Source organism: Thrips palmi, unplaced genomic scaffold (assembly GCF_012932325.1).
Source record: "Thrips palmi isolate BJ-2018 unplaced genomic scaffold, TpBJ-2018v1 HiC_scaffold_2, whole genome shotgun sequence".
Classification (NCBI taxonomy): domain Eukaryota; kingdom Metazoa; phylum Arthropoda; class Insecta; order Thysanoptera; family Thripidae; genus Thrips; species Thrips palmi.
This window is the reverse complement of record NW_023144629.1, coordinates 12,533,807-12,558,544: the sequence shown is the minus strand read 5'-3', so window position 1 is coordinate 12,558,544 and position 24,738 is coordinate 12,533,807. Positions and strand designations below refer to the sequence as shown.

At 43.0% G+C, this 24,738-nt stretch overlaps 2 protein-coding genes across 2 annotated transcripts; one reads left to right on the top strand and one right to left on the bottom strand.

Annotated features, from left to right (window-relative positions):
* The first annotated feature begins 7,774 nt into the window (after window positions 1-7,774).
* On the top strand, window positions 7,775-8,808 carry LOC117647756. The gene is made up of 4 exons (XM_034389652.1): window positions 7,775-7,934; window positions 8,008-8,191; window positions 8,264-8,390; window positions 8,518-8,808. The coding sequence occupies exons 1-4, from the start codon at window positions 7,775-7,777 to the stop codon at window positions 8,806-8,808; spliced, it is 762 nt and encodes a 253-aa protein (XP_034245543.1).
* A 796-nt stretch (window positions 8,809-9,604) lies between these two features.
* On the bottom strand, window positions 9,605-11,058 carry LOC117647754 (protein ALP1-like). The gene is made up of 3 exons (XM_034389651.1): window positions 10,742-11,058; window positions 10,320-10,672; window positions 9,605-10,230 (listed from the first exon to the last, which is right to left on the bottom strand). Exons 1-3 carry the CDS (start codon window positions 11,056-11,058, stop codon window positions 9,605-9,607), a joined length of 1,296 nt encoding a protein of 431 aa, XP_034245542.1.
* Window positions 11,059-24,738: the final 13,680 nt, after the last annotated feature.

Here is a 24,738-nt window from a genome sequence, read left to right as displayed (position 1 = left end):
ATCGGTATTAGCTTTTTGGAACCTGGCCCAGCCTCACTAAAGCAATACCACGTTCTCTGTGTTAGTAGTCATGGTGATAGTGACCATATGGCCTCTACTAACGTCTACTAACGCTATTGAACAGAACAAACACTTCGATGGTGTTATTTGATCGGTATTAGCATTTTGGAACCTGGCCCAGCCTCAGTTAAGCAATACCACGTTCTCTGTGTTAGTGATGATGTTGATAGTAACCATATGGCCTCTACTAACGTCTACTAACGCAATTGAACGGAACAAACACGTCTTTGGTGTTATTTGATCAGTATTTGCTTTTTGGAACCTGGCCCAGCCTCAGTAAAGCAATACCACGTTCTCTGTGTTAATGATAATGTTGATAGTAACCATATGGCCTCTACTAACGTCTACTAACGCAATTGAACGGAACAAACACTTCGATGGTGTTATTTGATCAGTATTAGCTTTTTGGAACCTGGCCCAGCCTCACTAAAGCAATACCACGTTCTCTGTGTTAGTGATGATGTTGATAGGGACCATATGACCTCTACTTACGTCTACTAACGCTTTTGGACGGAAAAAACACTTCGTTGGTGTTTTTTGATCGGTATTTGCTTTTTGGAACCTGGCCCAGCCTCGCTTAAGGAATACCACGTTCTCTGTGTTAGTGATGATGTTAATAGTGACCACATGGCCTCTACTAACGTCTACTAACGCAATAGAACGGAACAAACACGTCTTTGGTGTTATTTGATCAGTATTTGCTTTTTGGAACCTGGCCCAGCCTCGCTTAAGCTATACCACGTTCTCTGTGTTTGTGATGATGTTGATACTGACCACATGGCCTCTACTAACGTCTACTAACGATATTCAACAGAACAAACACTAAGTTAATGTCATTCGATTGGCGTTTGCATTTTGGAACCTGGCCCAGCCTCGCTTAAGCAATACCACGTTCTCTGTGTTATTGATGATGTTGATAGTAACCATATGGCCTCTACTAACGTCTACTAACGCAATTGAACGGAACAAACACGTCTTTAGTGTTATTTGATCAGTATTTGCTTTTTGAAACCGTGCCCAGCCTACCTAAAGCAAAACCATGTTCTCTGTGTTAGTGATGATGTTGATAGTGACCATATGGCCTCTACTAACATCTACTAACGCAATTGAACGGAACAAACACGTCTTTGGTGTTATTTGATCAGTATTTGCTTTTTGGAACCTGGCCCAGCCTCGCTTATGCAATACCACGTTCTCTTTGTTAGTGATGATGTTGATAGTGACAATATGGCCTCTACTAACGTCTACTAACGCTTTTGGGCGGAACAAACACTTCGATGGTGTTATTTGATCAGTATTAGCTTTTTGGAACCTGGCCCAGCCTCACTAAAGCAATACCACGTTCTCTGTGTTAGTGATGATGTTGATAGTGACCATATGGCCTCTACTAACGTCTACTAACGCTTTTGGACGGAAGAAACACTTTGTTGGTGTTTTTCGATCGGTATTTGCTTTTTGGAACCTGGCCCAGCCTCGCTTAAGCAATACCACGTTCTCTGTGTTAGTGATGATGTTGATAGTGACCATATGGCCTCCACTAACGTCTACTAACGCAATTGAACGAAACAAAAACTTTGATGGTGTTATTTGATCAGTATTAGCTTTTTGGAACCTGGCCCAGCCTCACTAAAGCAATACCACGTTCTCTGTGTTAGTGATAATGTTGATAGTGACCATATGGCCTCTACTAACGTCTACTAACGCAATTGAACGAAACAAAAACTTCGTTGGTGTTATTTGATCAGTATTAGCTTTTTGGAACCTGGCCCAGCCTCACTAAAGCAATACCACGTTCTCTGTGTTAGTGATGATGTTGATAGTAACCATATGGCCTCTACTAACGTCTACTAACGCAATTGAACGGAACAAACACGTCTTTAGTGTTATTTGATCAGTATTTGCTTTTTGGAACCTGGCCCAGCCTGCCAAAAGCAATACCATGTTCACTGTGTTAGTGATGATGTTGATAGTGACCATATGGCCTCTACTAACGTCTACTAACGCAATTGAACGGAACAAACACGTCTTTGGTGTTATTTGATCAGTATTTGCTTTTTGGAACCTGGCCCAGCCTCAGTAAAGCAATACCACGTTCTCTGTGTTAGTGATGATGTTGATAGTAACCATATGGCCTCTACTAACGTCTACTTACGTAATTGAACGGAACAAACACTAAGTATATGTCATTCGATTGGTATTTGCTTTTTGGAACCTGGCCCAGCCCCGCTTAAGCAATACCACGTTCTCTGTGTTAGTGATAATGTTGATAGTGACCATATGGCCTCTACTAACGTCTACTAACGCTTTTGGACGGAAAAAACACTTCGTTAGTGTTATTTGATCACTATTAGCTTTTTGGAACCTGGCCCAGCCTCGCTTAAGCTGTACCACGTTCTCTGTGTTAGTGATGATGTTGATAGTGACCATATGGCCTCTACTAACGTCTACTAACGCAATTAAACGGAACAAACACTTCAATGGTGTTATTTGATCACTATTAGCTTTTTGGAACCTGGCCCAGCCTCGCTTAAGCTATACCACGTTCTCTGTGTTAGTGATGATGTTGATACTGACCACATGGCCTCTACTAACGTCTACTAACGATATTCAACAGAACAAACACTAAGTTAATGTCATTCGATTGGCGTTTGCTTTTTGGAACCTGGCCCAGCCTCGCTTAAGCAATACCACGTTCTCTGTGTTAGTGATAATGTTGATAGTGACCATATGGCCTCTACTAACGTCTACTAACGCTTTTGGACGGAAAAAAACACTTCGTTGGTGTTATTTGATCAGTATTTGCTTTTTGGAACCTGGCCCAGCCTCGCTTAAGCAATACCACGTTCTCAGTGTTAGTGTTGATGTTGATAGTGACCATATGGCCTCTACTAACGTCTACTAACGCAATTGAACGGAACAAACACTTCGATGGTGTTATTTGATCGGTATTAGCATTTTGGAACCTGGCCCAGCCTCACTCAAGCAATACCACTTTCTCTGTGTTAGAGATAATGTTGATAGTAACTATATGGCCTCTACTAGCGTCTACTAACGCAATTGAACGGAACAAACTAGTCTTTGGTGTTATTTGATCAGTATTTGCTTTTTGGAACCTGGCCCAGCCTCTATAAAGAAATACCACGTTCTCTGTGTTAGTGTTGATGTTGATAGTAACCATATGGCCTCTACTAACGTCTACTAACGCAATTGAACGGAACAAACACTTCGTTGGTGTTTTTTGATCGGTATTAGCTTTTTGGAACCTAGCGCAGCCGCACTAAAGCAATACCACGTTCTCTGTGTTAGTGATGATGTTTATAGTGACAATATGGCCTCTACTAACGTCTACTAACGCTTTTGGGCGGAACAAACTCTTCGTTGGCGTTCTTTCATCAGTATTTGCTTTTTGGAACCTGGCCCAGCCGCGCTTGAGCAATACCACGTTCTTTGCGTTAGTGATGATGTTGATAGTGACCACATGGCCTCTACTAACGTCTTCTAACGCTTTTGGACGGAAGAAACACTTCGTTGGTGTTTTTCGATCGGTATTTGCTTTTTGGAACCTGGCCCAGCCTCGCTTAAGCAATACTACGAACGTTGTGTTAGTGATGATGTTGATAGTGACCATATGGCCTCTACTAACGTCTACTAACGCAATTGAACGGAACAAAGACTTTGTTGGTGTTATTTGATCGGTATTAGCATTTTGGAACCTGGCCTAGCCTCACTAAAGCAATACCACGTTCTCTGTGTTAGTGATGATGTTGATAGTGACCATATGGCCTCTTCTAACGTCTACTAACGCAATTGAACGGAAGAAACACTTCTTTAGTGTTATTTGATCAGTATTTGCTTTTTGGAACCTGGCCCGGCCTCGCTGGTGCAAGACTGCGGCCGTGGTGATAGTGAATGATATTGATAGTGACGAGATGGCCTCTACTAATGTCTACTAACGATTTTAGGACGTTTTCTCTTTTGGCACGTTTTTTCGGAAGTAACTGAACATGTGAATGTGGCCCGCCTTTTGGGTATTTTTTTAAAACGCACTTGGGTGTGTATACTAACGGCCGCATTGGGTCTACAATCATGTACTAACGATATACTAACGATTGCAGAAGGAAATTTGTTGCAGGCTGTGTGTGGGCGGGCTACCTTCGCGGACCTGTATAAGCCAGTTGTTGAAAAGGAGCAGCTGTGCATTTCAACTGGGGCCTATGTTGTTGTCAGACTTGCAAGGAATCGGTATGTAGGTCTGATAACAGACATATACAATGAGGAACAAGAAGTGGATATCTCGCTGCTCATGCCCAGACTGCCATCAAAGGCCTTCCGATGGCCTTCAGAGGTAGAGACAGCAACAGTTCCAATACCTCACATTCTGTGTACCACTCAACTGATAGAAACAAATGAAAATTGTTCTTTTTCTGCCTTTAAAATTAAAAGAATGGTGTCTTTGAAAATTATCAAAAAGTAGTTTTATTTTAAACTTAAGAAATACAATTATAAAATTAAGAAAAACAAACTTTTGTTTTATTTTCTTTGCCCTAGCAAAGGGCTGACCACTGGTCCTTTGCAACCCTCCGGCAGGCTACTCTGTTGTCTGCAAAGCCCAGCCTCAGGCTGGGCCAGCGAGCGCACGGAGCGCGGATTGCCTTTGTTTTGTTTGCGGCGGTAGCGAGACGAGATAGGCCACCAGTCGGACACGCATGTGTTGCGGTACGGCTTGGCCTACCGGGCAGGCGCTAAAAGGGCACGCTAGGGAACAGCAGCCGGCGCAAAAGGCCAGCGTCACTGCAACTTACCGCCCAATGCCTCAGAATGAAAAGCCCAGAAGCAAAATCGCACAACTTTTAGTCCAAAAAAAATTGCCTGACTTTGAAGTGGAATATCTCCGGAACGGTTCGTCGGAAAAATCTGGGGTTGTCATTTTTGTATTCAGCGGATCTTTCTGCGTAAGATTAGCCCAGTTTCAATAAGATCGGGTAGTTTAAACTGCAAAATCCCAAGATTTGGGACTTTTTATGTTATTTTTCGAGAAAAAGTGAGTTTTCCCCATGAAAAAATTGTTTGAGGTCAAATCTGACGGCACGATCGTGTTCCTCGTTCAATTTTGAATCTAAAACCCGAATCTGAAACCAATCGGACAAAAAGTCCCTGAGATATAAGAAATGCCCAAAAAAACTTAAAATCCGCATATCTCCCAGAGAAATTTTTTTTGAGGTCTGAAATTTTGGCCATGAACTCCCACCATGGGGGGCTGGCTACTAACCACCAAAAAATCAGCGAAATCCAAGGGGGTCGTTGTAAGGTCCTGCTTTTCTTAAAGAAACCTGCTCTCATGGGACAAAAAAAGTCCCATTACATACTAAATGTCATTCATTGAACTCTATCTTGTCCCACGGACAATTTTAAGAAAATTCGATGGTGATACAACTTTTTGTCCGTCGGGAGAGGCAAAAGTAAAATTTTCATCAGATCCTCCCAGGTGCGCAGAACAGGAAGCGCTTCAGGTGGGAGCCCCCCGCTAGCGGCGGGAGCCGGGGTGAACAAAGGGGATTGTCAGACTCGGCCAAGGCATGTAAGGGTGAACGGCCAAAAGCTGCTCCCGCTACATGCCCAGATTCTGTGGGCGTATGAATCCGGTCTACCGCGAGAAAACCACTCCTCTCAGTAAGGACGACCCGTCACCTGCTGGTGAATCACCGACATGGTGGGGCGGGCCTGAAAGCCGGACAATCGCAATCACTTAAAGATAGGCACCTGCTGGTGAATCACAGATATGGCGGGCGGGGCGGGCCTGAAAGCCAGACGAGGGGGGAGGTAGAACATCCTGAAAATGTGATGACGTACCCTAAATGCTCTTTCACCTTGGAAAAGTTCAAATCTTCTAAATGTCGCCGGGTTCAGCTCTACACTGGTTCAAGATCGGCTTGTCACGGCAAATGAAGGCAAAATTCTCCGTGGAGTCGCCGAGCGAGGAGTCGCGATTATCCCTCGTCTACCTGAGCGCGCGGGGATGGCCAGTGGTATCGGCAGGAGCGCTAGTCCCGGACCCCTTAACGTCTCCGCAGCACAGTTGGCAGCGTATCGATCTGAGAACTCTGCGGCCCGGGTTCAACTCCTGACTGACAAACTATAGCATCTACTAACAAAGAGAAAAAGAGAGAGAGGAGAGAGAGAGAGAGAGAGGGGGGGGGAGTACGGGGTAGATAAACTAAAAACCTCTATCAATTTAAAAATTTGAATAATTCTTTTCTTTTCCAAAACCGTTTTTTGACGAAACTGTTGTGTACGAAGGTCGGGGTGAGTCTGAACACTGTGGCAAAAAGGTACGGAAAATTCCGTTAATTTTTCTGCGAGGATTCTCTGTAGCCCTCTTATCAATATTCTCCGTAGGCTCTTACAGTATTTTCCGTAGGGTCATACAGTATTCTCCGTAGGACCACACAGTCTTCTCCGTAGGACCTGGAAGACTGTTTAGTCCTACGGAGATCACTGTAAGGTCCTACGGAGAATACTGTGCGGCCCTATGGAAAATACTCTAAGAGCCTACGGAGAATATTGACAAGGGGTCTACGGAGAATTACCACAAGCTGTTTACAGAACTTTCCGTTGCTTTTCGCCACAGTGAAACACAGGGAAAGTCGGATGTGTAGTTTCCGCACAAGGACCGAAACATAAAATTTGTGTCATCTGTAAGATCCATTATTATTTTAATTTTTTTTAAAGAGGTGAAAAGTGAACGCGCGTCCCAGCTTGAAGGGTCATCTTGCGGTACTCCAGATGCTATTCAGACCAAAATTAGCCCCGAAATGAAAGTTTCATTTTTCAAATTTGTGGCACTCACACTGTTAAATTTTTTTTCTGAAAATTCAGACCAAATAGTCAAAAGGAGATTTTCAGGGAGTTCTGCTTCAGACATAACTTTAAACCCACATAACCGTTTATCCACATAATTGTTGACAGACATAACCGGCTACAGACATAACTGGTGTCAGACATAAAAAATTCCAATGCTAACGCATTGCACGGTGTTCCGGTTCGACACCTGAACAGAAGACCCGGCTATCTTTTCAGAGCGATTTGAGAACCGGCTACCTTTTCAGAGCGATCCGAGAATCGGCTATCTTTTCAAAGCGACCTGAGAACCGGCTATCTTTTACGAGCGATCCGAGAACCGGCTATCTTTTCAGAGCGGTCCGAGAACCGGCTAACTGACTTTTTTTAAGAAATTGAGTTTCTTACATTAATCGATAGAACAGGTGATGCGGATTATTTTAATGTAAGAAACTCAATTTCTTAAAAAAAGTCAGTTAGCCGGTTCTCGGACCGCTCTGAAAAGATAGCCGGTTCTCGGATCGCTCGTAAAGGTGGATCCACAATGAGCAGTTTGTAGTTTGTAGCCCGCAGTTTGCAGTTTGCAGTCCAATATGGCGTAGGGTGTTTTAATGGGGGTACACACAACGGCGGTTTGAAGTCGGCTGCTTGCAGTTTGATGCCTGCTGTTGTAGTTGCGCCGTCAGAAAATCCATTTCTGACTGCAAACTACACGACGGCCAGCCACAGACCGCACGACATGGACCAATCAGAACGCGTCGTGAGGTCACGAAAACAATTGAACACTGCGTGATGCTGTTTCCGGCAGTTTCTAGACAGGATTGTGCTTGTTGCTCAAGTGTTTGTTTTGGATTTGATTTGATTTGTGGTTAGTAAAATGGCTGAGGAGCTGGATGACAATCTTGCTGAACTTTGCGTCTTCGTTGACCTGGTGCAGGCTAGGCCGTGTCTTTACGACACGGAAAATGTTAATTATAAAAAGAAGACTTTCAAGGAAAATGCTTGGCGCCTGATAGGTGAAGCAATGGATTGGGAAGGTATTGTTTACACTGGTTTCCAATTTTCTTTCTAGGCATTTCGTGTGAAACCTAATAACTTTTTTACCTCTAGGTGATGAGAAGACATCACTCGTAGAAGTTTGCATTAGACAATGGAAAAGTATCAGAGATGGGTTCAACAGGGCGATGAAGAAATTGCCATCGGGCTCTGGAACGCCTGTCAAAGACACGAGGATGGCTCCTCTCTGGCAGAAGTGCTCATTCCTTCAAAATGTTAAAACCAAGAACACCAGGAAGTAAGTATAAAATACGATTATTCGGAGTGTACTAGCCTACAAGTTTGTATTGACCGTTTTATTTTGTTTCAGGACATTTTCAAACTACACCAAAAAGAGGAAGATTGGTGAATCCAGTGATGAAACATCACAACCAGCAGGCGATTGGGGTGGTCTCGACACTATTTTTGTTTCAAATGATGATGGTGTGGAAGAAGAGGTGAGTTTCAAGAAATGGTACTGAATAACATGTAAAATATAGTTTATTGATCACGACAATACTTAAGAATAATTGTGTCCCTTGAAATGAAAATACTCTAGTTTTTGATAATCAAATTCCTGTACAGGTTGTGGAGCGCAACGATAGCGCAGCAACTCAAGCAGGCAATGCAATTGATGATGCCGATGCTGGACCTTCTTCTCACATGTCTGAGTTTGAGACGACCCAGCTTCAGAAGCCCAAGAAGAAGCCTGCCCCTGCACGCATCAACCCTCCATCTGAAACTTTCAGTAAAAAAAAGGTAGAAAGTACAAAAAAATTTGAAGAAATGGTGAGTGAGGGTTTTAAGACATTCAATGCTTTAGCCCAACGCCAAATGACGGCACCCACCAAAGATTCTAGTGCAACTACACTCTAAATATGGGGTGCCCAGCAATTGGGCGCCTTTATCGCCCGCCCCACTTTTTAGGGTGCCAAATGTCGCCCAGTTTCTGGGCACCTTTGTCACCCAGTCTCGGGGTGGACAAATCATACAGTAACCGGCCCTCTCCCATGGTAGAGCATGCTCAGGTGTCTAGATCCTGAGCGACCAAGGTGCCTAGATTCTGGGCACCTTCGGCACCTCAGTCGCTGCTGAGCCATGGGTGAAGGCAGGTTTCTTAAGGGTTTGTCCACCCCGAGACTGACTGTCAAAGGTGCCCAGGAACTGGGCGACATTTGGCACCCTAAAAAGTGGGGCGGGCGACAAAGGCGCCCAGTTGCTGGGCACCCCATATTTTGAGTGTACTGGTGCTAGTGCAAATGCTGCTTTTGCGGACTTGATTCGTATGGAGTTAGATGATTTACCAAAGGATGTGCAGAGCAAAATTCGTAAGGAATTACTAATTGTTTTGGAGAATAAAAAAAATGAATTTTGTCAGGGATAATTTTTCTAAAGAAGTGTTTTTGTAAGTGGGGACAGTTACATTTTGTTATTGTTTATTCATATATTTTATTTTATTCCAAGACTGATTTCTTTTAGAAATGTGGTTTGTTAACAAAGAATGTTAACATTATGGTGTTAAGCCAAGCTTTCTGTGATTTTTTTTTAACTTTATTTGTAGTATTAAAGACTGAAAAGTTCCCAATATTGTAACAGTTTCATTTTTTGTACACTGACAAACTGAAATTAAGCAAACATTAAACATGTGATGCATATCAATTTTTACTCACTTTTATTCATATCCTTCCCAGACAATCCGATCCTGCCAGTCGACTGCCCCTTCTTCAGACACCAGGTACTGAGCAACCTGATCTCTCATTCGTATTATTTGAACACCAGCTCTATTGGCCCCAATTCTTCCTATGGGCCTGAACAAAGGGGCATCATCTTGAGGATCTGCTCTCCATGCTCCATCAATTCTGCGACCTTGTCCATCTTCCCTATCAACATAATTGGGAGGGCAGTACTGTGAGGTTCCCTCTTCTTGAGTGGTGATGACAAAGTTGTGAAGGCATATTGCAGCTTTTAGATAGGAGTCTACTGTCTCAGGCAGTGCTTGAATCCTCTTGCGGAACAACCTCCACCTCCCAACAAGAATGCCAAATGCATTTTCAATGCACCTTCGTGCTCGAGAAAGTCTGTAGTTGAACACTCGTTGCTCTTCGGTGAGGCTTTTACCAGGATAAGGCCTCAGGATATTTTCACTCAGAGGGAATGCCTGATCTGCTACCATCCAATGTGGGAAATGCGGCTCCCTTGTGAAAGGCATAGGTTGTTCTGGAGGGAGGTCTAAATTTCCTTCAAGAAGGTCCCTACCAAATTGGGAATTCATGAAAATACTAGAGTCACTTTGTGAGCCTGCAACAAGAATAAGCAAAATTGTATTTATGTTGTTTCAAGAGCAAGCCTGCAATGACAAGTCAAAAGTATAATAGAGAACATCTTACCATAGGATCCCAAGTCAACATAAGTAAAGCGGTACTTTGCATCACACATAGCCATAAGGACAGTGCTGTGGCTGCTGTAATGGTTATTGAATGTCACAGAGCCAGCATTAGGTGGACAAATTATTTCAACGTGCTTCCCATCTACAGCACCTAGGCAGTTTGGGAAATTCCAGAGTTCCCAGAACTCTCTTGAGATTCGAGGCCAATCCTCCCTTGACGGAGTCTTCACATAAATTGGGCTCAAAGCCTCCCAAATTGCATCACAGGTCTCTCGGACAATGTCATTGACAGTTGAGTGACCTCGTCTGTAGGCCTCAGCTAAGGTAATGAGGTTGCCACCATGCGCAAGGTATCTGGAAATAAAATCTTACTTTATATTTATATAGTAGTCGAACAGTTAAATTAGTGCGATTAAAATGTACCTGATGGTAATGGCAAGCCTTTCTTCAGGAGGTACTGGTTTACGCATAGAGAAACGTCTCAGACGAGGCCCCACTAACTTCAAAAGTTCATCAAATTGCCACACTTCCATCCTGGTGTACCGAAAGAAACGGTCATGGCTGGTATTTTTGTACGGAAGGAACAGTTTAGCATACTCCCCATCTTCTTCAATCAGTGTAGGGTGCCTCCACCACCTCCGAATACCACCACGTCGCCGCCGTTTTAGCACCAAGACACTCAACGTCAGCAGAATGAGGGCTGCCCCAAATGTTTCCAAGGGAACATCGTTGTTATCCATGTCAAAAATCAATAGCACAACCTGTCATTTTCATCTATGCGACTCGCGACCTGTTCCAACTTGTTCGGCAAACCGCGGTAGATGGGGTAGATGATGTAAACAAACAGCAGACGATTCACTGCCTTGTCGCAATAGTTTAAACGTTCCCAACTCTCTGACTGCACGCGACAACCGCCCGTTGTGGATCAGAGCCCTTGCTAAACTACAGACTACAAACTACAACTGCTAACTGCAGCGACCAGCTACCGACTGCAGACCGCTCATTGTGGATCCACCTCAAAAGATAGCCGGTTCTCAGGTCGCTTTGAAAAGATAGCCGATTCTCGGATCGCTCTGAAAAGGTAGCCGGTTCTCAAATCGCTCTGAAAAGATAGCCGGGTCTTCTGTTCAGGTGTCGAACGGTTGTGGAAATGAATTTGAAGTCTGTCGTCTAAACGTTAATTTTACCGTTATTTACGTAACTTTGAATCCTACCGGCATTTTTACATCCCCAAACCTGATTCAGTTAACACAATGACCATCTCAGTCCATCTCGCGATCTCGCGATTTACAGGGCTCATGTTCGTCAAACGAAAAGCATCCGCGTTTCGAAACCACCTCTCCCGAGTTTATAAAGTTCGTCAAACCAACGTCGTGCTGGAGGAAAACATCACAAGAGAACCGCAACCTTTAAAAGCAAGCCAAACAATTCAACCTCAGCAACAATGGAGGGGCAGTTTCAATGCGCGACTACTCGTTTTTTCAGCCTCGCGATTTTCGAAAGAGCGCAGTCACCGAGAAAATTGTTGCCAACCCCCGACAATTAATTTATTGCGTCTTTTTTGCTACGAACTTTTTACTGACAGACTTCAAAGATGTTCCAATGTCGGGACACCATGCAATGCGTTAGCATTGGCATTTTCGAATTTCACGGCGTTTTGATTTCTTTTTATCGGCGACTTTAAATTTTGACAGTTGGTACGAGGACACCGTGTCGTTGCCACGGTGACTTTTTTTTCATGTTTTAACTATTTTGTCAGAACAGACATGATTTTTTGTCACTTTGATGAGGCAGGATGCTTAGTTTTGGGGAGTAGCACATTTTGTCTTTGAAACGTTTCTGGAAAATGTGAGGGGATAAGGGTGCTTCATTGTTGCAAATTTATGTTTTTGTCGTTTACGTTAAATTCTTACGATAAATTTTCGAAATTTTCAGCAATTTTCATTTTTTTGTGATAAGGAGTAATTTGGCGGGAACCATTTTTAGATTTGCGTCGGCGGAAGGAATAGAATCTGAGCCGTCCCGGGCAATAGGGGTCCTCCTTCGTCGGAACCCCTAAAAAGGATTAATTACGGTTGAAAAACTGTAAACACACATAACTTTAAATACCCATAACTTTATTCAGAAATAACTTTTAAATTCTTACATAAAGACATGTATTTATGAATTTCTTTTAGAAATCGAGGAAGGTAGAAGAAAAATGGAGCTTAGTCAAAAACTCGCGCTGCTCGCTGGGGGCTCCGCCCCCAGACCCCCGCATGTGTGGAGCGCGTGCCGAAGTATTTTCAGTAAGTCCGTGGTGACCAAAGGCAAATTTTCTAAGGAAGTAAATGTCCTGCTTCTTTGAAAGCTCTATTTAACCGCTTTTGACCTTATAATAGGGCTACTTTTACTGCCCAAATAGATAGCTTGTATTGCATTGGCTACTGTGGCAGTGAATGGTTGCATACAAGGTCCGGAAAATATTGAAGACTGCTTTGACAAGGATAGAGGTGAAAGGAATAAAACCTTAGGTCTCTACGACCACTCCTTGACCCCAAACATTTCCCCAAACAACTGATGATTGATTTTGAGTATGTTGCCGGTGACGGGGACCCGATTGCGGCACAGTTTCGGAAATGTCTCGACCAGACCTACCGATGGGGCGAATAAAAATTTTTAGTCGGTCGGTCCCCTTTTTTGAAGATAGAGTTGATTTTGTTGAATTTAGGCCTATTTAATCGTTTTTGAGGATGTTGCCGGTGACGGGGACCCGATAGCGGCACAGTTTCGGAAATGTCTCGACCAGACCTACCGATAGGGCGAATAAAAGTTTTCAGTCGGTCGGTCCCCTTTTTTGAAGATTGAGTGGATTTTGTGTAATATAGGCCTATTTTACCGTTTTGAGGATGTTGCTGGTGACGGGGACCCGATTGCGGCACAGTTTCGGAAATGTCTCGACCAGACCTACCGATAGGGCGAATAAAAATTTTCAGTCGGTCGGTCCCCTTTTTTGAAGATTGAGTAGGTTTGCTCGGAAACGGTGAGAAATTTGTTCCCCTTTTTTGTAGATAAAGTAGGTTTTCTCGGAAACGGTGAGGAATTTTCAACTTTTGGGATTTTTCCCAATTTTCCCATAAAATTTGGAATCGAATGGAAAAAACCGCAAGTCTCTACGACCACTCCTTCACCCCAAACATTTCTATGAGTGAGTGAGTGAGTGAGTGAGTGAGTCAGTCGGATTGGGGCATTATAGGTTCTTGATGGAGCTGCCTGAGCTGCCTTTCGGCAGCTCTAGTTTACTTCCTTCTCCTTCCCTAGATAAAACGGGTGGAACATCCTCAGCACCCCTGCCGCGACCACTCCTTCCGCGGCCGCCTCTGGCACGGCTGCCTCGTGGACGTCCACTCGGGCGAGTGCCCCGCACCTGGACGGTTATGTCTTTCGACGGTTATGTCTAACAAATATTAAGCCTGTCAAATGTTATGTCTGACAACACTTATGTGAATGAGCGATTTGGTTATTTCTGTAAAATGTTATGTCTGTAGCAATTACAATTTTAAATTCAATAATAAGTGCTTTTATATTTCAGAAATAAATGCGTTATTTCTGTCATCAGTTATGTCGATTTACAGTTATGTGGGTCAAAAGTTATGTCTGTCAGCAGCAACTCGATTTTCATAACGTTAGTCTGAATATTCAGAGCAAGAAATGCTCTGAAAAGTCAGACTTTGAAAATCCGAAATTGTTGATCTAGTTAGTCTGATAATATAGACAAGAGAATAGTCTGAAAATTCAGACCGCAAATTTTTTTTAAGCGGTAGTGCTTCTGAAATCAAAATATTCTTCGTCGGTCTTATTAATTGACCTTCCCCTTGAAGATTGAGCCCAGAATTGTACCATCAACGGGGGTAACTTGGGACACTTTTTCACGTTTTTTGAACGCCAGAGGCAAGATTCTCAACCCAGACCATTGGATCCTAACTATGTTAAAGTTTGACCCTTTCCCCATCATTTCATACTTGTCTGGTTCATTTGCCTCGATTATATTGTTTCCAAGCGGTCTCGAAAGAGTGTCCTAAGTTACCCCATGACTTGGGACAGTAGGTAACTAGCTACATTCCCATGCATCTATTGATGTTAATGGATGTAATAAATTTAAGTCACAACATGTAGACCAAGAATTCAGGCCTAGGAACTCTTGTAGGACCGATATTGGACTATATCTAGGGTTCTACGTGGAACTCTCTTTTCTACTGGTATTTTCTAGGCATTTTCTGAAAATTTCAAAATATGGATTACCAGAAGACAAATCTGCAGAGCAAGGCATCCCTTTCCATCATCAGCGTAAAATCCCAAGTTTATGTTATGTCTGGGACCGGGACCAGTCAACTCCTTGGAGGCTAGAACTGCTGGAAACATGAGGAAAAGAGTGTCCCAAGTTACCCCGTAAAATTTCGATTTTTGATAAAATGCAGGGTGGACCGAAGATGGGCAAACTATAATCAACGCCCTTTTGCGAACGTTATTGTCTGTGTATGATCTAACAGCCCAGAGAGACTAATCGGCCAAATATGCATTTCATTCCTCGCACTACGGTCAACTTGTTAAGGTTTGACATATTTTGTCAAAAACCCTATTATGTAGTTTCCCGTTTCTCAAATACTAATTGTGATGTTATGCGCCTTTTCTACCTTTCTGCGCGTGCCCTGAGGCCTCTGAAACGAAACCCTGACGCGGGTTTGACGCTAGGAACCCCCGTCGCTGAATGGCAGCACCAACAAGCTGTACAGGGCAGACTGTCCCAAGTTACCCCCGGTGTCCCAAGTTACCCCCGTTGACGGTACCGAAAATTGGTACTGCCACTGAGACTCGAACCCGGGACCTCCGGGTTACGAGCCAGCCACCTTGTCCATTAAGCTGTGTGGCGCTTGTGGGCTCCGAAGAGCGTCGAGCCGACTACATGCTGCGACTCGGCGGAGCCGTCCGATAGGGGTCCTGGCGGTCCATCGCGAAGTTACTCATCGGCTTTCAAGTAATTCACATACCATAATCGACTGTTGTGTTTAACGACACGATTTTGACTATAGAAATAAAGAGATTACAAATTGTATTCAGACCAGGCGATTAAAAAAATTTGGGCTGCGGTCTGAATCTACAAGAAAGACCACAGATTTCTGATAATTAAGAACATCAAGTCTGAATTTTCATCTGCTCGGTCTGAATACGCATTTCAGACTGTGCACTCAAAAAATTTATACTATACACTGTTAAAAATAGTCGTAAATTTGGGACATTTTGTAGAACAATTATGTCGTTTCAAAACGACATATTTTGTTACGACTCAAGTCGTAATTATACGACTTGAGTCGTAAATTTACGACATATTTGTCGCTAATTTTGATAGCGAGACGTTCCGTTTTGAAACGAATTACGTCGTAAATTTACAACTTATTCGTTAGTTTACGAACGATCGTAATTTATCTATTGAGTATGCCCTTACAGAAAAATACAGTACGCTTTTAGTCCCCAAACAGTACGCTTTTGGTACGCGTGGAAGGTCGCTTTAAGTCCCCTCCGACGAGGGGACTAGTCCGCTTCCTGGACCAAATGTACCAAAAACCGCCCTCAAAGCGTCCTAGTCCGCGCCGGACCGGTACGCTTTTAGTTCGCTTTCGGTGACGGGGGGACTAGTACGCTTTAAGTCCCCGTCCGATTCCGAGAGTCAAAAGTGAGGGCCGACACTGGGGAGGGGCTGGCATTTTCTTTTGAGGGCGTCGGTGCTGATGGTAGTCGAACCCCTGGCCTTCGATGATGTGGACTCCTCTGGATCCTCGGTGTCGACGTCGCTGCCCACTGCGCTAACCTGAAACACGAGGACTGGGCCCGCAGGCGAGCCTCTTCACTGGCTCAGCGCGGCTCGGCGCCCAGCGCTCCGCTCGCACTCAGTCTTCGCTCTCTGGAGGGCGCCAGAATAAAGATAGAGAGATGCGGTTTTCGACGCGGATATCATGATTAGATACTTCGTCACAAGCGCACAAGAGTGCTACGGGAAAATTGTTTTAATTTGACCCCGAGTTAAAGGTTTGGAAGAAAACTACACGAGCTGAAAATTGCATATCGGCACTGTGTCATTTGTTTTGTTACCAAAGCTGAATCTATTTAGTGACTAGATTGGCGACGTGGCATTAGTATCTTACTGGCAGATTGTTATCAGGCAGCATTTAAAACTGTCGGATTACTTTTACCATGATTTTAAACTACGGTAGAGACATAGGCTACGTAGTTCAAAGGGGCCCCATTATGCCCCTTGGCAAACTCTTCGCACAGGGTACCGGAGGGTAAGAACACTGTAAAAAATAAGTTCGTAAATTTACAAACAAGTTATGGGTAATTTCGTTGCACAAATTATTTGTTAATTCACAACGTTTTTTTGTTTCTTGACGATTTATGAATTATTCTTCACGCATAAGTTTGTAAAATCACAAACTTTTTACACGCTCCAAATTACGTGGACCGCTTTTGTTCTACCTTGTCACGCTGATTAAATGGAGATTAACTTATTTCTGCGTTTTTGTTTTGTTTTATGAAACATCTTGTAAAATGATGAAGGCATCACCATATCTCGTAATTTTACAAGCGATTTGTGCAACGGAATTACCCAACTATTTGTTGTAATTTTAGGAAACTTTTCATATTCTTGTGACCTTGCTGTAGTATTATAGTCATGTTTGAGATGTATTTCGTTCGTACCATTTCATAAGGCAGTGTTCACAAACAAATTTCATAAAATTAAGAAGATTTCTGTGATGAATAATTCATAAAACGGCCTCTACAAATAAATTTCATAAAATAACGAAATGTTATTGTTACTTTACAGGCAATTTGTAAATTTTTTTTTCGTAAATTAACAATAATTTATTACAGTGAAGAATGTGCGGCCTCTAAGACGACGGCAGTGCGTGTGGCCCATCGGAGGCGCACTGGGTCGCTAAAGGTTCGCGTTCGTGAGGACAAGGTCGCTTTTGGTCACCGGCAGAGCGCACCAGTACGCTAATAGTACCCGTCCAGGGCGGACTGGGGCGTGATGAGGCCGCGTTTCGCGTACTCCGAGCGAACTAGTCCGCTCTGACGGTGACCAAAAGCGACCTAGTCCCTTCGCACGCGAACCTTTAGCGAACTAGTACGCCTCCGACGGGCCAACGACGCGTCCTATTCACGCCCCAGTCCCGGCAAAGCGCACCCTTCGCGAACCAGTCCTCCTTGTTTCGATGACCAAAAGCGTACTAGTCTCACTGCGCGCGCACCAAAAGCGACCTAGTCGACAGGTTTAAGGTTTAAGGTTGGACGCTCAACGAACGGCTCTGTCAAGCATGGGCCTCCAGGGGAGCGACCAGCCCCTGGCAACTCCCATGCCCGGGCTGTCCACACGCTCGCCGCGCTTTTCCGAGCGGCGGAGCGCTGGCGACGCCGTTCCGCGACATTTTAAATCGCAGAAAATATTGAATATCAACTATTAGAAACATATGATGACCTCTAGGCGATGTAAAATTTCACGCAGAATCGTTTTCTGTACTCAGTTTGCCGATATAATGAACGGATGTGGAAATAAATGCGAAATAAGATAATGCTACGACGCCCGTTTTGCCCGCCGCATATTTCCCTTTTGTTAATGCAAAGAAACTATAACATTTAGAGACAAACGGGCACTTGCAATCGAAAGGTCACACTTTTTTCCTTGGATTTTTCACTATGGAATGAATGCGAGTCCGCTGAAACACTTACGGTAACTCAAAGAACGTGATTGATGAATTAGGGCAACATAACCTCTTCATCCCAACGCGTCTTTCTTTCTCGACCTTTTTGATCGTTCCGCTGGACTCGCATTCATTCCATAGTGAAAAATCCAAGGAAAAAAGTGTGATCTTTCGATTGCAAGTGCCCGTTTGTCTCTAAATGTTATAGTTTCTTTGCATTAACAAAAGGGAAATATGCGGCGGGCAAAACGGGCGTCGTGGCGTTATCTTATTTCGCATTTATTTCCACATCCGTTCATTATATTGGCAAACTGAGTACAGAAAACGATTCTGCGTGAAATTTTACATCGCCTAGAGGTCATCATATGTTTCTAATAGTTGATATTCAATATTTTCTGCGATTTAAAATGTCGCGGAACGGCGTCGCCAGCGCTCCGCCGCTCGGAAAAGCGCGGCGAGCGTGTGGACAGCCCGGGCATGGGAGTTGCCAGGGGCTGGGAGCGACCTAAAAGCGTCCCGGACCCAAAAGCGTACTGAATTTTTCTGTACGGGTGTCGTGCAGTTATGACTTCAGTCGTACATTTACGAATCTTGTCGTAAATTTGTGTAAAGAATCGTAAATGAACGACACAAATCGTAAATAAGCGAGCAAAATTGCAACTTTTCATGAACTTTTCGGGGATTTCAGATTTCAAAATAGTTAATCGCGATTACGACATTGTCGTAGAGAAATGATTAGTCGTTCAGTTACGACCAAGTAGTTTCAGAACGATTCTTGTCGCTATCAAAATTAGCGACGTTTTTGTCGCTAATTTACGACAAAATTTCTGACAGTGTAAAAGTCTTAATTTTAAGACTTGAGTCAGAATTCCTATTTCAGAGTAGGAAGTCTGAAAAAAAAATCTGAATTTTCAGAATTTTTTTAACAGTGCACACGCCCATACGCACGGAATCTCCCGCGACCATCGCACGTCCGGTAGATCACTGATAAAACTCGAGTGTGCACCTGTTCGGTCTTTCTTTTCATCATCACTCATGTTCCAGGAACGCCTTATCACGTTGGAACGAACGGGACAAAATGACACGTTCGTTTGAGCATTGTGTCGCATTCGTTTGAATGTGAACGAGCTAATTGTTGGCCGACATTTTGTCACGTTCGTTTCGACGCGACGTCACGTTCCTGGATAGGCGTGACTGAGGAATATTTCAAGAGGAGGCAAATGAGTCACTAGTGTCGTGGAAGCACAGGGGAAGTTGCCAATATTGTAGGTCGTTTGGGTTGAGTAGTCTTCATCAGGTATAAGGTCCCAACGGGTATTGATCCACGAAGCGGAAGAAGGGGTTAAGTCGAGTTGAATCCGTGCACTTTTGCAAGGCCTAAACCTTGCAGGTGGGAGAACAGGTGGGGAATGTCATCCAAAAACAGATGCAAGAGGATGGAACTTGTCTCACCAGACTTATTTTTGGACCAAATTTTCGCTCACGTTTGCTTGATAGACTGATAAGAGGTCACTGAATCAACTCGACTTAACCCCTTCTTCCGCTTCGTGGATCAATTTCATCAGGCATAATTCTCATCAGATATAACGCATAAATAATTACTCTTGATCCACATGAAATCTCCTCAGGTATACACTGTAAAAAAATATCGTAAATTAACGAAATATTACTACACGATATGTTGCATAACAAAAGGTTATTGTTCTGTCAATTTACAAAATGTATCGCAATTATACAAAATCATTACAAAATGTATCGTAATCCTACAAAATCACTTTATAAAGAGAGGGAAATCTTCCCAAATTGGCGAATTTACAGACAATATCACTACGAAATGTTAAGTTCAGTGAGGCTTTACGAAATATTGTCCAAAAACAACGAAAATTTTTTGGGTAATTTTCTTTTGCGAAGTTGTCGTTTATATATGAGAACATTTCGTAAACTTTTTGAACTGAAACAGTTGTTGTTACGAAGAAAAAAAATATTTTTTTGGAAGATTTTTTACAGCACGCTTGTTGAAGCTGAAAATCTTGACAATGGGCCGAAAACATTTCGAAAATATACGACATGTGTCGTATATAAACGACATTTTTGTAAAATTACGAACAGTTCGTAAAAGAAAATTACCCAAAAATTTTTCGTTATTTTACGAGAAATTTTTTTACAGTGTAATTCTGAATAGATATAACCGATATTATATAATAAATACAGGCGTAGCATAAGATACAACTTTCTTCACATATAATTCCCATCAGGAATAATGTCATCAAATATAATTCCCGTCAAATATAACCCCATCAGGCATAATACACAATTTTACCAGCTGCAGTATGGATCTTCACTGATGGTACATTTTCCGTCATTATATTTCCGATGGTATCCGAAGCGGAAGTGGCTTACCATACCAATACTTGTACTTTGATAAGTATTCTATATTAGTGTAGCGATATACAGTAGCCTACATAGTGAAAAGCAAAAAGTGTCAGTTCTGATTTCTATTCTTCTTCCTAACTGTGGAATGGATTCCTCTCCTTGGCCACGGTTCCACTATTGCCTCGCTTTCTGAATGCACCCACCTACCCACCTAGCAAGGTGTCACTGATACCCAAACTATAATTAGGATCGCTCCTCAGAGCCGAATTTAAAGTAAAATACAAGGTAGGTTTACGCCAGACCGCGTCTTGTCATAACATGCTTCGCGATGTCTCGCTGCCTGTTCCTCCCATCCGCGCCTGGCGTACCACAGTGGTTTAAAATCCTCTTTTAGGGGAAATAAATCGATTTTTCAAAAGTGTCGCAGGGGGCATTCTGGGGGGTGGAAACGAACTATAATACTCCAATACAATATAAAATGACGTTTATAGATTTTTATATGACGCTGGAAGCCACTGGGAAGGGTTTGATTTTAATCTTTTGTATTTTGATCAAATTCACCTAATTTTCTTAGATGTTTCCTACCCTTATTTTTCCAATGAGGGCGATGGTACTGGTATGTTGGCGTGTTTTTCTTTTCGTTTCATCATTAATCAAAGGAAAGCAGCACACAGCGCAACAGTTCGTTTGCGGTTTGGCTCACGGTGGCGGGTTTTTGCTACAAATGCGTTCAACACATTAAAAAACACACTTTTGGAGTTTCGGACATCGATGGGGCCCGATGGGGCGGAGTTATTGGTGCGAGGCGCTTCCCTTACATGTATATTAAGATGCCCCGATGATAACTTTTCCGCACTTGTCCGCAACACGAAACGCAAGGGGACCAACACCACAAAAACGTGCCAAATTGAATAGTTTTGGGGATAATCGCTTCTGGTGTGCACCATTCAAAATGAAAAAATTCCAATGCTTACGCATTGCACGGAGTTCCGGTTGTGGAAATCAATTTGAAGTCTGTCGTCGAAACGTTAATTTACCGTTACGTAACTTTGAATCCTACCGGTATTTTTACATCCCCAAACCTGATTCAGTTAACAAAATGACCATCTCAGTCTATCTCGCGATCTCGCGATTTACAGTGCTCATGTTCGTCGAAAGTCACCCGCGTTCTGAAACCACCCCTCCCGAGTTTATAAAGTTTGTCAAACCGACCGTCGTGCTGGTTACAGAATTGAGGAACACATCACAAGAGAACCGCAGCCTTTAAAAGCAAGCCAAACAGTCCAACCTCAGCAACAATGGAGGGGCAGTTTCAATGCGCGACTACTCGTTTTTTTCACCCTCGCGATTTTCGAAAGGGCGCAGACGCCGAGAAAATTGTGGCCAACCCCCGAAAATTAATTTATTGCGTCTTTTCTGCTACGAACTTTTTACTGACAGGCTTCAAAGATGTTCCAAAGTCGGGACATCGCGCAATGCGTTAGCATTGGAATTTTCGAATTTCACGGCGTTTTGATTTCGTTTTATCAGCGACTTTAAATTTTGACAGTTGGTACGATGACACCGTGTCGTTGCCATGGAGACTTTTTTCATGTTTTAACCATTTTCTCAGAACAAAGACGATTTCTTGTAACTTTGATAAGGCAGGAGGTTTAGTATTGAGGAGTGGCACATTTTCTCTTTGAAACGTTTCTGGGAAATGTGAACGGATAAGGGTGCTTGATTGTTGCAAATTTATGTTTTAGTCGTTTACGATAAATTCTCACGATAAATTTTTGAAATTTTCAGGAATCTTTATTTGATTATTACAACGAGTAATTTGGCGGGATCCATTTTCCAATCAGAAGATACCGGAAAAAAAATAAGAATCTGAGCCGTCCCGGGCAATAGGGGTCCTCCTTCGTCGGAACCCCTAAAAACATCAGTGCAATTGTTTTTCTTTTCAAATATTTTGTTTTTCTTAGTAACAAAATGGTTTAATGCGGCTTAGAAGTTAAAACTAAGTATTTTGAGCATTTTTTAGTTTTGCACTTTTTGTCAATTCTGTCATTTTTCTTCTAATTTTGCTATTTTTCTCATTTTTTTAGCATTATAAATCCAATTTTTATCGGACCACTTTTTCCTTTGAACTGGTCTTTGCCTATTGCCTACAGATGATTCAGTTCAATTCTGGTAGCATTTGGTCGCACGGGACGCTTGCTAGGACTTATTCCCCCGAAAATCGCATTTTAAACCACTGTGCGTACCTACCTTTGCCTGCGGCGCTAGCCTGCCTTCGGCAGGCAATGGCATGTCCATCGTCGGTTACTTCTAACTTGTTGCGTGCTGGGGGGTCCGCCCCCCAGACCCCCCTTCTTCAAGACAGAAGTGGTCTGCCTGCAGAAAACTCGATTTTTCGCCGTTTTTAGGTGTTTTTCGGCTATAATAACAGGAAAAGTAGCGATATACATCGGCAACTTTGGCCCGTCCCGTACATTAAGAAATGTGCGAATTTCACGTATATTTAACCATGACGGGCTTAGAACCTGAGTCTGGGGTCAAAATAGATGTTATTTTCGTCATCAGCACCCTCAAACACATCAGAAACAATGCAAAAACTCGAATAAAAAGAATGTTCAAAATATACCCCACTGGGATTTGAACCCGGGTCCAAACTTCTCCGATTCGCTTGAAACTGGCACCCTAGGTTTTGTCTCGTCGCCCCGATTCCAAAAATACTCCAACATGCCCTGCTAGCTGTATCCGTTGCCGAAATCCTCCTCGACCCCGTGATGCACCTGCAGCAGCGCCCCCGGGGCTCGGACCGGATTTGCTGCCACCGGGCGGTTCTTAGGGTCACCCAGGGAGGCTGCATACCAAATTTGGTCAAGATCGGACCACGGGAAGTCCTCGGACGAACGAACGGACGCACAGCATGCATCATACTATATGCCCCCGTCCCTCCGTCATTTTTTTACAAAAAATAAACGTGACGGGCCAAAAACTGAACCAGTTTAGCTAGGATAGTGAAATTTCGCGTGTGCCGAGCCAAGGACATGCCCAAAAAGTGTGCAACATCTCACCGAGATCGGCCGGCCGAGCCGGGGCTAAAATATGAAAAAAAAATCCTCTAGGCTTCCCCCCTCTCCCCATTTTACGTGATACAACTGGCCAAATTTTGTTTATAGAGCAGAATTGTGCAAAAATTATTTTTCAGCTCTTTAAATGTGTGCCTTTTTTAATCCAAAAGTACTCCTACGCATGAGGTATGCACCATGAATATTTGTGTAAGGAGTTAAATGTAAAATTTGCAGTTGTTTTCTCTTTACGATTTCAATGTTTTTGACATGTTATTGCATAGAAATGAAGTCACTTCGAAAAGCTACTCAAAGTGCGAGCGAAGCGAGCTTCAAGCCAACGACTTTTTTTACTTTTAACTGCAAGATGGACGCAAGGAGCATGCTTTAAAATGTTCGTGGCGTGGTTGCTGCGACACGTTAAGTCGCCTCCAGGTGCGTCCAATAGCGTTACGCGCAAAAATTAAATATGGCCCTCGCTCCGCTCGGGCCAAAAAATTGGGGGAGGGGGTGGGGGCTCCGAGCTAGGGATGTGCGAATCAAGGATTTTCATTTCGAATCGAATCTGGAAAAATGTGTCGAATCGAATCGAACTTTTAAAGCTTCAAAATCGAATCGAATTTGAACTGAAACTAAAAAAGAATTACTTAGTTCCTTTCGAAACACATTTTCTGCGATAAAGGAAGGACATAGAGTAGGAATACAGAAAGAAGACAAATTAAATATACACTGTTAAAAAAATGTCGTAAATTTACGACATTTTGTCGAACAATTATGACATATTTTGTTACGACTCAAGTCGTAAATATACGACTTGAGTCGTAAATTTACGACATATTTGTCGCTAATTTTGATAGCGAGACGTTCCGTTTTGAAACGAATTACGTCGTAAATTTACAACTTAATCGTTAGTTTACGAACGATGGTAATTTATCTATTGAGTATGTCGGGAGTTCTGCTTCAGACATAACTTTAGATCCACATAACCGTTTATCCACATAATTGTTGACAGACATAACTGGCTACAGACATAACTGGTGTCAGACATAAAAGAGGATTAATTGTGTTTAAAAACTGTAAACACACATAACTTTACACATAACTTTACTCAGAAATAAACTTTTAATTAAACAATATATATAAAAATTGAATTAAAGAGAGGAGAAATAGAAGAAATAGAACTCAATTAAACTCAGTCAAAAATTTCAATCATCATCAAAATTTCCTTCCTGCACAGTGGGCACGTGGCGCTCTC

What these genes read in the sequence shown, in the direction of transcription:
- LOC117647756 (XM_034389652.1), top strand. Translation starts at nt 7,775, where the DNA reads ATGGCTGAGGAGCTGGATGACAATCTTGCTGAACTTTGCGTCTTCGTT. An exon ending in TGAAGCAATGGATTGGGAAG is followed by an intron (nt 7,935 to 8,007) that starts GTATTGTTTACA and finishes TTTTACCTCTAG; the next exon opens with GTGATGAGAAGACATCACTC. An exon ending in AAAACCAAGAACACCAGGAA is followed by an intron (nt 8,192 to 8,263) that starts GTAAGTATAAAA and finishes ATTTTGTTTCAG; the next exon opens with GACATTTTCAAACTACACCA.
- LOC117647754 (XM_034389651.1), bottom strand. Translation starts at nt 11,058, where the DNA reads ATGGATAACAACGATGTTCCCTTGGAAACATTTGGGGCAGCCCTCATT. An exon ending in AGGCTTGCCATTACCATCAG is followed by an intron (nt 10,673 to 10,741) that starts GTACATTTTAAT and finishes TTTTATTTCCAG; the next exon opens with ATACCTTGCGCATGGTGGCA. An exon ending in TGTTGACTTGGGATCCTATG is followed by an intron (nt 10,231 to 10,319) that starts GTAAGATGTTCT and finishes TTCTTGTTGCAG; the next exon opens with GCTCACAAAGTGACTCTAGT.